The following is a 14,932-nucleotide window of genomic DNA, read 5'->3' as shown; positions in this document are numbered from 1 at the left end:
CCTGGCCTTCTTCTGACTAATGATATTGAGCCTTTCTATCGTCTTTTTCCACAGGTATAGTCTATTTGATTCCTGTGTATTCCATCTGGCGAGGTCCACATGTATAGTTGCCGTTTATGTTGTTGAAAAAAGGTATTTGCAATGAAGAAGTTTTTGGTCTTGTAAAATTGTATTATTCAATTTCTGGCATCGTTTCTATCACCAAGGCCGTGTTTTCCAACTACCAATCCTTTGTTTGCAACTTTTTGCATTCCAATCACCAGTAATTATCAATCCATCCTGACTCTGTGTTCAATCAATTTCAGACTGCAGAAGTTGGTAAAAATCTTGAATTTCTAAATCTTTGGTTTTAGTGGTTGGTACATAAATTTGAATAAGTCATATTAACTGGTCTTCATTGTAGGCGTATAGATATTATCCTATCACTGACAACATTGTACTTCAGGATAGATCTTGGAGATCAATGCCCAATTAGCTACCTGTGTGGACTTGGTCTGGCAGATTTTGTGATGTGTTTGGTTTGCTGTTTGAATCAATAGCATTTGGGTGCTAGTCCACTCAGAACCTGTTCATTCAGCAAGTGTTTGTTGAACACCTCCACTTTGTCAGGCCCTGCTAGGAGCTGGGAATTCAGAGAAGTTCAGATGTGGCCCTCTTTCTGGTTCGCTTGCCCTGCCCCTCCAGCACAAAACCAGCATTTTCCACCCTCCTACCTTGGTTCCCATTACACCCTAGGCCCAAATGCTCCTTCTTCCTCCCAGTTGAGCTCTTCATTCCTCAGATCATACCCCACGTATTCACTTGTACATTTAACAAATTCTTATTGGGTTGCCACTGTGGATGCAGCTGTGGGGGTAGAACAGAAAATGAAATAGACAAACAGTCACTTCCTTCTTGGAGTTTGCTTTCTGAGGTTTTCAGTTTCTTAGAGAAACCTGCCCTGGCCTCTCCTACTAGGACCAATCCTGCTGGTGTTGATCTCGGAGCACCATAATCCTGTCCTTTATTGTAGCTACATAAGTTGTAGCTTTAGGTTTGATTGGTTGATTATTTTTGACTGTTATTAGTCTCCCCTCCTGGTGGGCAGGAATCCAGTAGCTACCCAATAAATAATAACTGAATGCCTGAACCAACGAATGCATAGATTTGTGTTCAGCAAGCCCCATGGCTCAACCGACATTGGCTGGCCGGGATCTTGGGCCTTCACTACCATGCACAGACCTCTCCACTCTCTCCACAGAAATCTCCAATCTGCTGGTAGCTACCAAGAAAGCCCAGGAGTGGCAGCCCGTCTACACCATGAGCCAGCTGAGTTTCGATCGGATCCTCAAAAAGGATATTATGCAAGTGAGTCATTGCTGTAGTTCCTGTGTCCAGTGTTGGTCCCACCTCCCCATAGTGAAGCGTCCTGTGGATTTGGGGAAAATGAAATCTGGGTTTGGGGGAATCCTAGTAGAGAAAAAACAAGGAGACTTTCCTTTCATAGTTAAATTGGCTTAGCTGGTGGCCTGCCATCGCATTGACCTCTCTGATGCTCCTCAAAGACACTTTTTCCCTGAAAAAGTGGATTAATCAGGCTTTTGGGGGTTGTCTAGGGTTGCAGGAACCATTCTCATGTCTGTATGCAGGCTTGGGAAGTGTGCTTTCTTCTCTCCTTCCCACCTTCCCCTCAAGCCTCTGGCCCATCCCTTCAGCATTCACTTAGCCAGCAGTGATTGAGCCACTTAACATGTACAGCCATCCATGATTGCCACGCTCAGGGGGCTTACAGTCTAGTGGGAAGGCAGACTCTTCTCTGTCTCAGGCAGATAATTACATTATCAAGAAATAAGTCCTAAGCTAGAGAAGTATAGCAGCGTGTGGGAACATCAAAGAGAGTCATCTTTCTCAGCCCTGGGAGGACAGGGGTGGCTTCCTGGAGGAAGTGGCATCAAATCAGAGACCCAGAGGATGAGCAGCAAGTAGCGAGGCGAAGGCAGAGGGGCCAGGATGGGAGGAGGCTGAAGGAAGAACATGAACAGAGCTCAGCAGGGGGACGTGCAGGGCCCTTTGTGGATTGCTGTGGAGTCCTGACAGTGTGGTGCCATGACTTGGCTACTGGAGTAAGTAACCTTTCTGGGTAGGAGTGATTATTCTGAAAGCATATGGCTTTTACGGGATGTTCTGGGAACACAGCTTCCCATAAACCCTGATAGATCGCTTTGTGACAGCTGCAACTTCAGTGGATAGTCACAGGTCCTTGCCAGGTCACAGCAGATTGGGCAGACATATCACCATTCTGCTTTGACAGATGACAAATGGTGGCATTTGTGCAAATTAATATACTTGATTAACGGCTGTGTATATTCCTATGGGGGACAGGCTGATTCTGTGGGAATCAGCCACAGCCCATTTTCTGCGTTTAGGGGCCCTAGAATAATAGAATTTTAATTTACGAATTTTGTGGGGTTAATGTCAGTAGCCTGACAACACCTAAGTTTCATTAGTCACATTTTGACTTCCAAATAATCAGAATTTATAAGTGAGAATTGTTGACACTTAAATCAGAAGGGTCCTTAGAGACAGATGTGCTAAGGGCTTTGCACAGATTATTTCATTTACTCCTCATACTGCTCATTTTGGTGTTACTATCCTGTTTTCTTTTTTAGTATCATTATGGACTCAGGCATTTAAACACTGAATATGTTTTAATCCTTAACAGTTAGCCTTATTGATGCTCGGGCTGTCTCCAGTTTGGCCAGGGGGCACTTCGTCAAGTTGCCACCTGAGCCTTTTGACAATGACCCTGGTCAGTTGTAGCCATAGCCTTTTTTGCTTTCTGGTGTGACCAGTCATTCCCAGGCTTATCTTATACATTTATACCTTAGACCTGAAATCAGCCATTATTTAAAGGAGCCCCGAGTGTTTGTAGAGGAAAATGATATTTGGAGACTGCAGTCTGGGCACCAGGGATCTTAACTGCTACTGTGTTAGTCATTGTTTCTAGGCGTATTCAGTATACAGAGATAGGTCGGTTGTTTTTTTAGATAAAATACATCATCTGTTTCAGAGTGATACTTGCAGCTTAAATTCAGGGCAACCATAGGGTTTTTATTATTTAATTTCATCAGACTGATATTTGTTCCTCCTTTTATGCTGAAAGCCGCAGTTCTTAATAACGTCAGCGTACTCATGGGCTTTATCCCACGTTACACATACCACAGTCTCATAATAATCATAATACAACATCACCACCAGCAGTGTGATCACTTGAAGACATTTTGAGGTTTTTGTTTGGTAATTCTTTTTGTCCTTGGACATTTCATTTGGGTTGTAGAGACAAATTACTTTTTCAGAAAATGACTGAAAATGATTTCTGTTTATGTAGTTACACCAATTTGTTACACACTTAGCTTCATGTTTTATTTCACTTTGGATTTCTAGAACTCCCTTTAAAAATTTGTTGCATAAAATATTTACATTGTTCCAAAGTCAGATCTACAAAATGAGGAATATTTACAGAAGTCTAACTTCTGTGTCTCCTCAGTAACATATTCTGGGTATCACTCATAGTAGTTTATAGAGAAAGTCCCCCTCGCTGTTCACAGTGTCACAGTACTCCACTACATGGGTGGACCTTAGCTTATTCAACCGGCTCCCTACCGATGGAATTTAGGCTCCCTTATGTCTTTTGGCTATTACAAATAGGGCTAAAATAAGTAGCTGGTGTATCTTTGGGATAGATTCCCAAGAGCGGGTTTGCTAGGGCAAATGCATATGCAGTTTTCATCACTGATTTTAGTATGCTTACACACAGACACACACACGCACACACACTGGATAGGCGGATGGAAGATGAACAGTTCCAGTGTGAGAGACAATGAGCACCTAGTATAGAAAGCTATGAAACTAGACAAAGTGGCCCAGCATGTTGGCTTCTACCAAGAGCCTTCGTAGTTATTTCCTCATTTGATTCTTAGAAGAATCCTTTGACTGGGTACCATTAATATCCCTTACAGAGAGTGGTGAGCGTGGTGAAGAGATGTCCCCTAGTTAGGCAGGCAGTAGGCAGTAGAGCCAGAATGTACAAGCCCCTTCCCTTTACACCTGAGCTTGTGAGTGTCTTCTCTGTGTCTAGATTGAGGCCTAGGATGGGGCTATTATGGCTGGCTGCTAGTGATACTGTTTGTAGTTTTAGAGTAGGTCAAGATTGTGTTTTGGTCACAGGCTGTTCCTAGTGGTAGAAAACAAAGAGCAGTTTAGGGAGTGTGAGGAGTGTCTGATGGGGCCCAGGAAGTGCCATAAGTGTGTTTGGCCAAGTAGCTTTTTGTTTCCTCTGGAAGCCTGACAAGGATAAGGCACTGGAAGTTTGTAAATTTGGGGCTTTTTGGCCTTTATCCCATCCCATCTGATTTTCTGTGTTGCTGTTAAGGACTCAGTTCCAGACCTATGACCACAGCAGCAGCCCCAAGGAGAGATCAACCCAGCCTTCTGCTTTCTCCCTCAGGGCGAGCACCTTGGGAGAGGCACACGGACACACATCTACTCTGGGACCCTGATGGATTACAAGGATGATGAAGGAACTTCTGAAGAGAAGAGAATAAAAGTGATCCTCAAAGTCTTAGACCCCAGCCACAGGGACATTTCTCTGGCAAGTGTCTTCTCATAACTGGACCCCTTCCATTCCTCCATTTTCAGCAGCCAGTGGAATACAGTGGGCTTGGAAGAACCTTCACCCATATTTTGGCCTAGTGGTTTTCAAGCTTGTTTTTTAGTCAAAACTGCTTCAGATACAATATTAGATAGACCCAGTGTATTAAGTAAGGGAGGATTGAAGCTGAGGTGGGTTGAGCAGCCCCTCACATATGGCCTGCCCCTTCCCTGCCCATATTACCCGCTTCCCATTCCCTAAAGAGAGGCCCCTGAGGCAGTGCCATGGAGCCCCAGGACTCAAATCCTTGAGATAGACCAGGGTTCTCACTTCACAGGCTGGACAGTTAATGCCTTGAGCAGAGATCTTCTGCCCTGGTTTTTCTCTTATTCAGCATAGTGCTAAACATTGTTATTTCCCAAAGTTTAAAGAAAGAGCTGAGCATGAGTATCCAAAGGGAAAAGCGTCAGCTAGCTTTTCCCACCAACTTTGCTCTTCATCCTATTAGGTTTTCTAAATAAATCCAACATCCCAGCCAGATTGGCCCAGAGGTAAAGGCTTGGCAGTGGCCTTCTGGACAACCAGGGCAGGTTCCAGGGCCTGGGATAGTGCCAGTGGTGAGCTTTCCTGGGATCCATTGACTTTCCCCTCAGCTAAGTGCCTTTGGGATCGGATCAGTGGAGGCCCATCCTTGAAATTCCTTTTGTTCTGTTCTCTCATAGGCCTTTTTCGAGGCAGCCAGCATGATGAGACAGGTCTCCCACAAACACATCGTGTACCTCTATGGTGTCTGTGTCCGAGACGTGGAGAGTAAGTGTGTTCTCTTTCGAAGCGTGTGGTTGGCCCTGGTTAGGAAGCATGGGTGCTGTCATTGGTATGTGAAGATGACTAGAGGCTGATACCTCCTTTATGTTGCCCAGGCTTCTTGTCTTTCTTTTTGTAGTTGAGGAAATTGAGCTTAAGTTAACAGTGGACGTGGAACTGAAACTCATTTGTTTTTCACTCATTTCTTAAATGTTTGCTTCTTGGCCAAATCTGGCCCCACACTGTGCTAGACCCTGGGGTTGAGATGAGTAAAACCAAGTCCTCGCTCTAAGAGTCAGAGCAGAAGCTGCTCTGGGCAGGGGTAGACGCAGCCAAGTGCAGCCCTGAGTAGTGTGGGGCTGGCCTGTTGAGTAGCGTGACCTGAATTTTACAAGCAGGCTTTGACCTCTCTTAGTTGTTGGGCTGCTGAGAGGATGAACCTTTTGGACCACTGCTCCTCACCTGCTCTTTGGCTAAAGCTGCTGCAAACTGAGATGGACAGCCTGCACCTCTGAATTCCTAAAAGATAAATTTGGAGGAGGAGGATTTTTTTTTTTTTAACCTTAAGTTAAAATACCCAGAGCTCTGTGAAATGTAGGTATTGCTATCTCCATTTTTACAGATGAGGGAACTGAGACTCAGAGAGGTTATCACTTGCTCAGGTTCACCCAGAGTTAAAAGTTGAAGAGTGTGGGTTTGAACCCCAAGCCCCTCCAACCATTTGTACCTCCCACAGATGTTTGCGTCCTCCCAAGCCGAGTACCAACTACTAACATGGGCTTTTGTAAGGGGATGAGGTAGAGTACTGTCAGACAGACAGAAGTTTCCAGATATGGCTGTTTTTATGCCTGTAGATATCATGGTGGAAGAGTTTGTGGAGGGGGGGCCCCTGGATCTCTTCATGCACCGGAGAAGTGATGCCCTCACCACACCATGGAAGTTCAAAGTCGCCAAACAGCTGGCCAGCGCCCTGAGTTACTTGGTAAGAATCTTCTCATGTTCCAGGCGGTTCCCTCAGAAACCAGAATGTCCTAGTAGAGGGTAGAGGAAGAGGGTGCTGGCCAAGGAGCCTGAAGGGGCCTGTCTTCGAGCTCTACAGGGTTAGGGCTCTGTGGTTAAACACAGGTGTGCCTGGTATTAATGATTTATTCCCTATGAAATTTGGTAACAGTTCATCAGTCAGAGGACAGACTTCTGTATTGCATTGTGTGGTGAGAGTAGAAATAGTGCAGTACTTGTTGAATGAATGAATAAAACTGTTACATCAATAATAGCTAACATTTATTGAGTGCTTTCCATGGGCCAACTGTTCAAGTGTTTCATAGAAATTCTAGTTAATTGAAATCTCACAAAAGCTGAACAAAGTGTGCTCCACAATTATCCCTGTTTCACTGGTGAGGGAACAGAAGCTGAGGGACATTATATAGCGTGCCCAGGTCACACAGATAACTGGTGAGAGAGCTGGGCTGACTGGGGATGGCTGTAGCTGGGGAGGAGGGAAAGGTGATCTTAGGGGCCAGGGTTAGGAACCAGGAGTGCAGGAGGAGAGAAGACAGGCATCGTGGTTGGCAGCTTTGCTGAACTAAGCCCTTTCTACTCTGCAGGAGGATAAAGACCTGGTCCATGGAAACGTGTGCACTAAAAACCTCCTCCTGGCCCGTGAGGGCATTGACAGCGAGTGTGGCCCATTCATCAAGCTCAGTGACCCTGGCATCCCCATCACTGTGCTGACCCGGCAAGGTATGTCCCCCCTTCCCCTGACCCAGCCCTGTGCCAAGAGGAAAATGGAGCTGGGGCTGGGGTCATGTCTCCTTTTAGAAAGGAGCTCCTGCTGTATGCCCTGGGTCAGGGGGAGATACGGAGCATCATCCCTGCCCTCAGGGAGCTCACTGTGCAGTAGGAGAAACAGCTCACCGGGGCTTGTCAAGTCCTGGAGTCCTCCTGAGAAAGGAGTGTGTACAGGATGCTGGGCAGCACAAAGGGAGGCTGGCTGTGTCCTGGGGGGTAGTCAGAGAGGGCCAGGGTGGGGTGGGGCCTCCTGTGTCCTCCCCTGCGCTCCTTTTGAAATTCACTGCTGTTGGTAATGGAAACCCTGGTGGCTAAGTGGTTAAGAGCTACGTCTGCTAACCAAAAGGTCTGCAATTGGAATCCACCAGGTGCTCCTTGGAAACGCTATGGGGCAGTTCTACTCTGTCTTATAGGGTCACTATGAGTCAGAGTCGACTCCACAGCAATGGGTTTGCAGGTTTGGTTTGGGTTTTGGTAGTTGGTGAGTAGTTTGAGGAGGTGCCTGATCTTTTACCTGAGCTGTTGCTGTGGTCTTTTTGCATCCTGTTTGAACGTGGTTATTGTGAGTTGTAGTATCAGAGGAAGGACGGTCCTGGGAGCTGAGACATTGAAAGGAGCACTACGCCCCTCAGCTTATAGGCCAGATGTGGAATTCTAGTGTGCCCCAGGGCTGGTGCAGGGCCAGCCGTGGGCAGCACTGCTTCCTGGCTTGAGCACAGTGCCTTGCACTTAGGATTCTGCTCAGTAATCCAGTCACAAGAATGGACTACATTTGGAAGGGAACCAAGATGAGTAACAAGTCTTACAAATAAAACCTTAATCGCCCACGCCTTGAAAGGGGACCTTTCGTACCTATTTGACATTTATCATCTGGCCAAACGTCCTGAGGCAGAGAGAGTCTGAGACATAGACACAAATGACTCTAGACCGAGTAGAGAGGTCTGGTTGCCCCAAGAGAGATTTCAGTAAAAAACTCTGGGATTCAAAGGAGAGAGGCAGCTTCTCGCTGGTGGGTAGAAGGCACTGAGGGAGGCAGTGGGATTTCATCTGAGTCTGGCTGGTCAGGGGGTGGGGGCTTCAGCAGGGTGATTGATGGCAGGCACATTGGGGCACCGCCTGCACTGGAGCCAGCAAGCAGGCCGGTGTGTGCCAGGAGGGAGGAATGAGAAGGCTGGGAGGCCAAGTGGACCTGACCAGGGTGTCTTGAATTGCTCTCTTCCTTTGGTTCCAGGAGGAGCCAGGAGGTTGCCAGGGAGGCCTCTGCACTTGCTAAAGGGGCATTTCCAGTGGACATGGGAGGTGTTTCTAGTCAGACCCGTGGCTCAGCCTTTGTTAGGAGCCAGAAACAGCTACAGAGATAGCTGTGTGCAAGCACATTCCACTTCTTTACCTCAGTCTCTCCTTCCTTGTTCTCTTTCTTTGGCCAAATGAAAGAAAACTAAAGCTAACATCACATCGCAGGATGATTGTGTAGGGGACATGAGATGAGCACGAGCCTGCCTGTGCATACGTTGGCCTCTTCTCCTCCCCTCCTTCTCTTTCCTAAACCCCCTGTTCTCCCTTTGTGGAGTGATGGCCTCCACCCTGGGGCGCTTTGCTGTTTCTTAGGCCAGGGCTTCAGAAGATTCCTGGGGAGCTTGTGACAAATGGACATATCTACTGGATCAGAAGCACCAGGGGTGAGGAGCCTGGAAAGCTGCACGTTTAACAGTCTCCCCCTGGGAGTAATGTTGCCAGGGTCCGTGTTTGAAATACTCTTCGTTTTGGCTGAAGAAAGCTCACGGTGCTCCCAGGTGACCCCAGGTAACCCCAGGTAACAGGCTCCCAGGTGATTCCAGACGCTGATCTGTAAACGTGTCTGTTGTCTTCTTCCAGAGTGCATAGAACGAATTCCATGGATTGCTCCTGAGTGTGTTGAAGACTCCAAGAACCTGAGCGTGGCCGCCGACAAGTGGAGCTTTGGAACCACACTCTGGGAAATCTGCTACAATGGCGAGATACCCCTGAAAGACAAGACACTGATTGAGGTGAGCATCTGTTCTCCAGGGGTTGGGCTTGGTGACGACTCCTTGACCACTCCTAGGCTTCTCAGGAGCTGTCAGGAAGCCTCACACTGTGGGAAGAGGCAGAAACGGGCTTGAATTGCCTCCACAGGTTTACTGGCTGTGTGACCTGCAAACGTTATTTAATTTCCTTGAGCTCCCATTTCATCACTCATCAAATGGGGGTAAATAATGCCTACTTTGCAGGGTTATTGTGAAGATTAAATTTAACAATGTATGTGGCACATGATACATACTCAATAAATTGGCGTAGCATTGCTCATTTATCTGAGAATGAAGTTCTTATTTATTCAGTGCCTATGGTTCAGCTAAATTAACACAGAGATATTTATTGTGTACCTCCTGTGTGCCAGGCATTGTCCTGGATAAAAGCTTGGGGCTCACAGATAACATAGATACAGGCCTTGCTTTCCCTTAAGGAACTTAGGGCCTGATAGTGGAATTAGGTTAAAATAATAATAGTAAGCATTTCACAAATAATATCTAAAGTAAGAGTCCATAGAACTCATTCAGAGTTGTCCAAACACTTAACCACTGGCAAGTGGCCTTCAGGGAGCTTTAATGGTATCCTCTACTTTCAGCCAAGATTCATCTGATGTTAGTAATGATACCCCTGGTTCAAAGTTTTCTTCTGAATCCGGCTTGAATTTCTGGCAGTTCCTATCAGTGTACTGCTGCAACCTTTTTTGAATTATCTGCAGCAAAATTTTACTTGTGTACAATATTAACGATATTGTTTGGTAATTTCAACATTGTGTTGAATCGCCTTTCTTTGGAATGGGCACAAATATGGATTTCTTCCAGTCAGTTGGCCAGGTAGCTGCCTTCCAAATTTCTTGGCATATGTGAGTGAGCACCTCCAGTGCTGGATCCGTATGTCGAAACATTTCAGTTGGTATTCCTTCAAGTCTTCCAGCCTTGTTTTTCACCAGTGCCTTCAGTGCAGCTTGAACCTTGTCCTTCAGTACTGTTGGTTCTTGATCATATGCTGCCTCCTGAAATGGTTGAATGTTGACCAGTTATTTTGGTACAGTGACTCAGTGCATTCCTTCAATCTTCTTTTGAAGCTTTCTGGTTGTTCAGTGTTTTGCCCATGGAATCCTTCAAAACTGCAACTCGAGGCTTGAATTTTTTCTTCAGTTCTTCCAGCTTGAGAAATGCTGAGTGTGTTCTTCCCTTTTGGTTTTCTAATTCCAGGTCTTTGCACATTTCATTATAATACTTTGCTTTGTCTTCTGGAGCCACCCTTTGAAATCTTCTGTTCAGCTCTTTTACTTCATCATTTCTTCCATTAGCTTTAACTACCTCATGTTCAAGAGCAAGTTTCAGAATCTCTTCTGACATCCATTTTGGCCTTTTCTTTCTTCCCTTTCTTTTTAATGACGTTTTGCTTTCTTGTATGATGTCCTTCCACAACTTGTATGGTTTTTGGTCATTAGTGTTCAATGCATCAAATCTGTTCTTGAGCTGGTCTCCAAATTCAGGCGCAATATACTCAAGGTCGTATTTTGGTTCTCGTGGACTTGTTTTAATTTTCTTCAGCTTCAGTTTAAACTTGCATGTGAGCAATTGATGGTCTGTTCTGCAGTTGGCCCCTGGTCTTGTTCTGTCTGATGATATTGAGCTTTTCTTTCGTCTCTTTCCACAGATGTAGTCGATTTGATTCCTGTGTTTTCCACTCAGTGAGGTCCACATGTGTAGTTGCCATTTACGTTGTTGAAAAAAGGTATTTGCAATGACTAAATCATTGGTCTTGCAAAACTCTGTCATGTGATATCCATCATCGTTTCTATCTCCAAGGCTGTATTTTCCAACTACAGAGCCTTTGTTTCCAGCTCTCGCATTCCATTCACTAGTAATTATCAGTGCATCTTGACTGCATGTTTGATCAATTTCAGACTGCAAAAATTGGTAAAAATCTTAAATTTCCTCATCTTTAGCATTAGTGGTTGGTGTATCTATTTGAACAATAGTCATTTTAACTGGTCTTCCTTGTAGGTGTATGGATATTATCCTATCACTGACAGCATTGTACTTCAGGATAGATCGTGAAATGTTCTTTTTGATAAGTGTGATGCCATTCCTCTTTAATTTGTCATTCCCAGCATAGTAGACCATATGAATTAAATTAGGGGTTGATAACTCCTTCTCACCTGGGACTAAAAGGTATATATGGGTGATGCCTTTGGTTTCTTCCCTGTGTTCCCCCTGTTTACAGAAAGAAAGATTTTATGAAAGCCGATGCAGACCAGTAACGCCATCCTGTAAGGAGCTGGCTGACCTGATGACCCACTGCATGAACTACGACCCCAACCAGAGACCTTTCTTCCGAGCTATCATGAGAGACATTAATAAACTTGAAGAGCAGAGTAAGATACCGTCTTGTGCCGTTTTAACCAACATCAGCAAATACCAGGGGGAAAAATGGGTTAGGGTGGCAATTAACTAGGAGCCTGTGAATGGCAGTCACTGACAATCACTTGCTTTTTAATTTATTTTCTTTTCTCTTCTTTTAGATCCAGACATTGTTTCAGAAAGAAAACCAGCAACTGAGGTGGATCCTACACACTTTGAAAAGCGGTTCTTAAAGAGGATACGTGACTTGGGAGAGGCAAGTTACAGCAGTACTGGTTGCTGATGGCACAGCCCCCTCCTTGCTACGTCCCCTTCTCAGCACGGAGAGCTGCTCTCCTTTCTATCTCATTTAGAGTCAATCCTTATAAGAGGAAGCATCTTGCTATGTTTTCTCTGGACCACTTTATCACAAGGGATTTTGTCTTCTCCATTTGGCACACACAGTAACAGAATGCATATACCTGCTTGTACCTGGGTCTGTATATGCACACAGGGCATTGCTCAGCTCCCTCAAGACACTTGGTTTTTCTCAGGAGCAGAGGAGAATGGAGAGAGAGAGATACGAGGGAAATGGGCATAGATCTGGGGGAAATAGAAAAATCCCTGTCTCTGACCTTTCTGGACACATATATCCTGTGAGGCTGCTTAAATGAGGGATGAATTTATTCCACCGACTACCAAAATGGAATACCAGCTTTTCCTTTGGCCCACAAATGGGAGTTTCCTAACAGTTAATGTGACTGGAGAAGCTCCTGGGATTTGCATTTTATACAGATTTTCTGTAGTTCAGTTAATTTAAGACTGTCATGTATTGAGCATCTGCAGTGTTCCAGGCTCTGTGCTGGGCATTTCCACGAACATTCCTGAGGGGTTTATTACCACAGTGTTCACTGAGCACATCAGGAGTCAACTCAGAATATTTGTGACCTGGCCAACATCACCATTAAGTAGCAGAGCTGGGATCTGATCCCAGGTCTTCTAAAGTTTCCTCATGCAATGCTCTCTTCATCTACACAGTGGTGCCTCTCCTGTAGCTTATGCCCAGGGCTTTCAAAGAATGCTACGATTGTCTTATCAGTCCAGAAATAACTTCCATTTCCTTTAGGGTTACACTTCCAATCCCATGAAAACTGGGATTGGTTCAACAGTCCCTTTTCCTTGTGTTAGCTCAGTGGTAGAGGGGATGGTGTGTGAGGCCAAGAGAGGAAAGGGGTTGTGGTGAGTGAGCAGAGCCCGGGTAAGAGCCCTCACCCTGCAAAGTCAGACTGAACTGGTTAACCCTTGGCCTTCGGGGGTTGCTATGAGGAGCAAGACTTACCTTCTTAGTGGCTTCTGCCAGCCTAGGCTTTAGGTTCTCTAATAACAACATGCTTCTTTCCTTCCAGGGCCACTTTGGAAAAGTTGAGCTTTGCAGGTATGACCCTGAAGGGGACAATACTGGGGAGCAGGTGGCTGTCAAATCCCTGAAGCCTGAGAGTGGAGGCAACCACATTGCTGATCTGAAGAAGGAAATAGAAATCTTAAGGAACCTCTATCATGAGAACATTGTGAAGTACAAAGGGATCTGCACAGAAGATGGTATGTTCTGCAAAGTGCCATTTGGTTTAAAGACAAAGTGACTCTAGGGTTCTAAAGGCCAGGGTGGAGCAGGCGACCCTTAACCTAATCTGGGCCACCTGGCAGCACTAGCTGCCAGCCCCATGCACTCTCAGGGCTTTGAAGTGGTGTACATTGTCATCAAATTCCTCAACAGCTGGAAACTCCCAGGGAAGCTCTCCAGCCTTCCTCCCAGCCAGGGGATGATTGCAGCATTTTCTCTCAGGTTGTTCAGACACCCACAGTGGGCATTGGTCTTCACCCATCCAGTTTGGTAACCGCCCCCTTTCTCTATTCTTCTGTTCCAACACTACCTAGGATTTTTTATTCCTAGTTGTCTAAATAAAGATGGCAATTAGTGTTTACTAATAAGTGCATCTAACCCGAGCCACTTGGAACTAGGTCAGATCTCACAAGTTAAAAGGATACTGTCCTTCAGATTGCAGAATAGGCGGATGCCAGCCACAAGTCCAAGAGTTCATATAATACCCTTATTTCTGATCTGCTGATTACAAACTTGAAATTTTCCCATTAGCTCTTCAGGATGCCCGCTGAAAGCTCAGGCCCACACTGGGCTCCCTCACTTTCCCCTGCTGTACGACTCACAGAACTCATAGATAATACTTTACTTGTGATTATAGGTTTACCATAGCAAAAGGATGCAAATCAGAATGATCATAGAGAAAAGATGAATGGGGCGAGATCCAGAAGGGTTCCCAGCACAGAGCTTCCACATCCCAAAAAGGATTCACAACCATCCTACATGTATTGATGTCTTTCACCAACCAGGAAGTTCCTGGAGCTTCCATGTTCAGAGCCTTTATTGGCTTCATTGCATAGTCATGATATGGGCCTCTGCATATTCATGATTGAATCGTGCTCTCCCCTCCCTCCCCAGGGTCAGCTGGTATCAAGCTACAAGGTGGTCCTTCTGGCGTGGCTAGCCTCCCACTGATTAGCACAAATCCTCCAGTATACAGTCTTTAGGCCTAGACAAGAAAAGGCACCTCAATTACTCAGCAGAGTCCAAAGATTATCTGTCAGGAACCAAGGACAAAAGCTAAATCATGTACCCAGGTGATTCATTACCATATATCACAGATAGGCACACAAGTGTTACTGTCTTTGTTTGGTTGCTAAGGATTCTGAGCTCTGAGGCTTAAGAGGTTAGGTAACTTTCCTATGGTAAAGGGGACAGCTGAACTCAATTCAGGTCCTTGGACTCCAGATTCTGTGCCCTTCACTCTCCCACAGACCCTTCACTTGGCCTTCTCATGTTGTTGGGTGTTTTTTCTAAACAGGAGGAAATGGTATTAAGCTCATCATGGAATTTCTGCCTTCTGGAAGCCTTAAGGAATATCTTCCAAAGAATAAGAACAAAATCAACCTTAAACAGCAGCTAAAATATGCTGTTCAGATTTGTAAGGTAAAAAAAAAAAAGGCATGTTATGTTAAAGATTTAAAAATCAGCACTCTGCCATGAGTAGCTGGTTGGTAATTAGAGCAAAAGTAAGAAGCTGTCTAATGATTGTTCTAAATTTATTTTGCTCTGTATTATTTGAATTGAAATTTAGTCTCTGCTTTATAGAAGTAGGGAAACCCTGGTGGCGTAGTGGTTAAGTGCTATGGCTGCTAACCAAAGGGTCAGCAGTTCAAATCCACCAGGTGCTCCTTGGAAACTCTATGGGGCAGCTCT

At 45.4% G+C, this 14,932-nt stretch overlaps 1 protein-coding gene across 4 annotated transcripts in view; it reads left to right on the top strand.

The window, feature by feature from the left end:
• Positions 1 to 14,932, top strand: part of JAK1 (Janus kinase 1) — a 149,538-nt gene that overhangs the window by 128,290 nt on the left and 6,316 nt on the right. For all 4 annotated transcript variants that reach the window (XM_064282095.1, XM_064282093.1, XM_064282094.1 and 1 more), the window contains 10 exons: positions 1,241 to 1,347; positions 4,487 to 4,630; positions 5,353 to 5,440; positions 6,289 to 6,416; positions 7,039 to 7,174; positions 9,098 to 9,249; positions 11,504 to 11,654; positions 11,802 to 11,896; positions 13,026 to 13,218; positions 14,538 to 14,662. In XM_064282095.1, the coding sequence (XP_064138165.1) occupies positions 1,241 to 1,347; positions 4,487 to 4,630; positions 5,353 to 5,440; positions 6,289 to 6,416; positions 7,039 to 7,174; positions 9,098 to 9,249; positions 11,504 to 11,654; positions 11,802 to 11,896; positions 13,026 to 13,218; positions 14,538 to 14,662 (1,319 nt within the window). The remainder of the gene's footprint in view (positions 1 to 1,240; positions 1,348 to 4,486; positions 4,631 to 5,352; positions 5,441 to 6,288; positions 6,417 to 7,038; positions 7,175 to 9,097; positions 9,250 to 11,503; positions 11,655 to 11,801; positions 11,897 to 13,025; positions 13,219 to 14,537; positions 14,663 to 14,932) is intronic.

Source organism: Loxodonta africana, chromosome 3 (assembly GCF_030014295.1).
Source record: "Loxodonta africana isolate mLoxAfr1 chromosome 3, mLoxAfr1.hap2, whole genome shotgun sequence".
NCBI lineage: Eukaryota > Metazoa > Chordata > Mammalia > Proboscidea > Elephantidae > Loxodonta > Loxodonta africana.
Note: the sequence above shows the minus strand (reverse complement) of the source record. Positions and strands in the feature narration are given on the sequence as shown.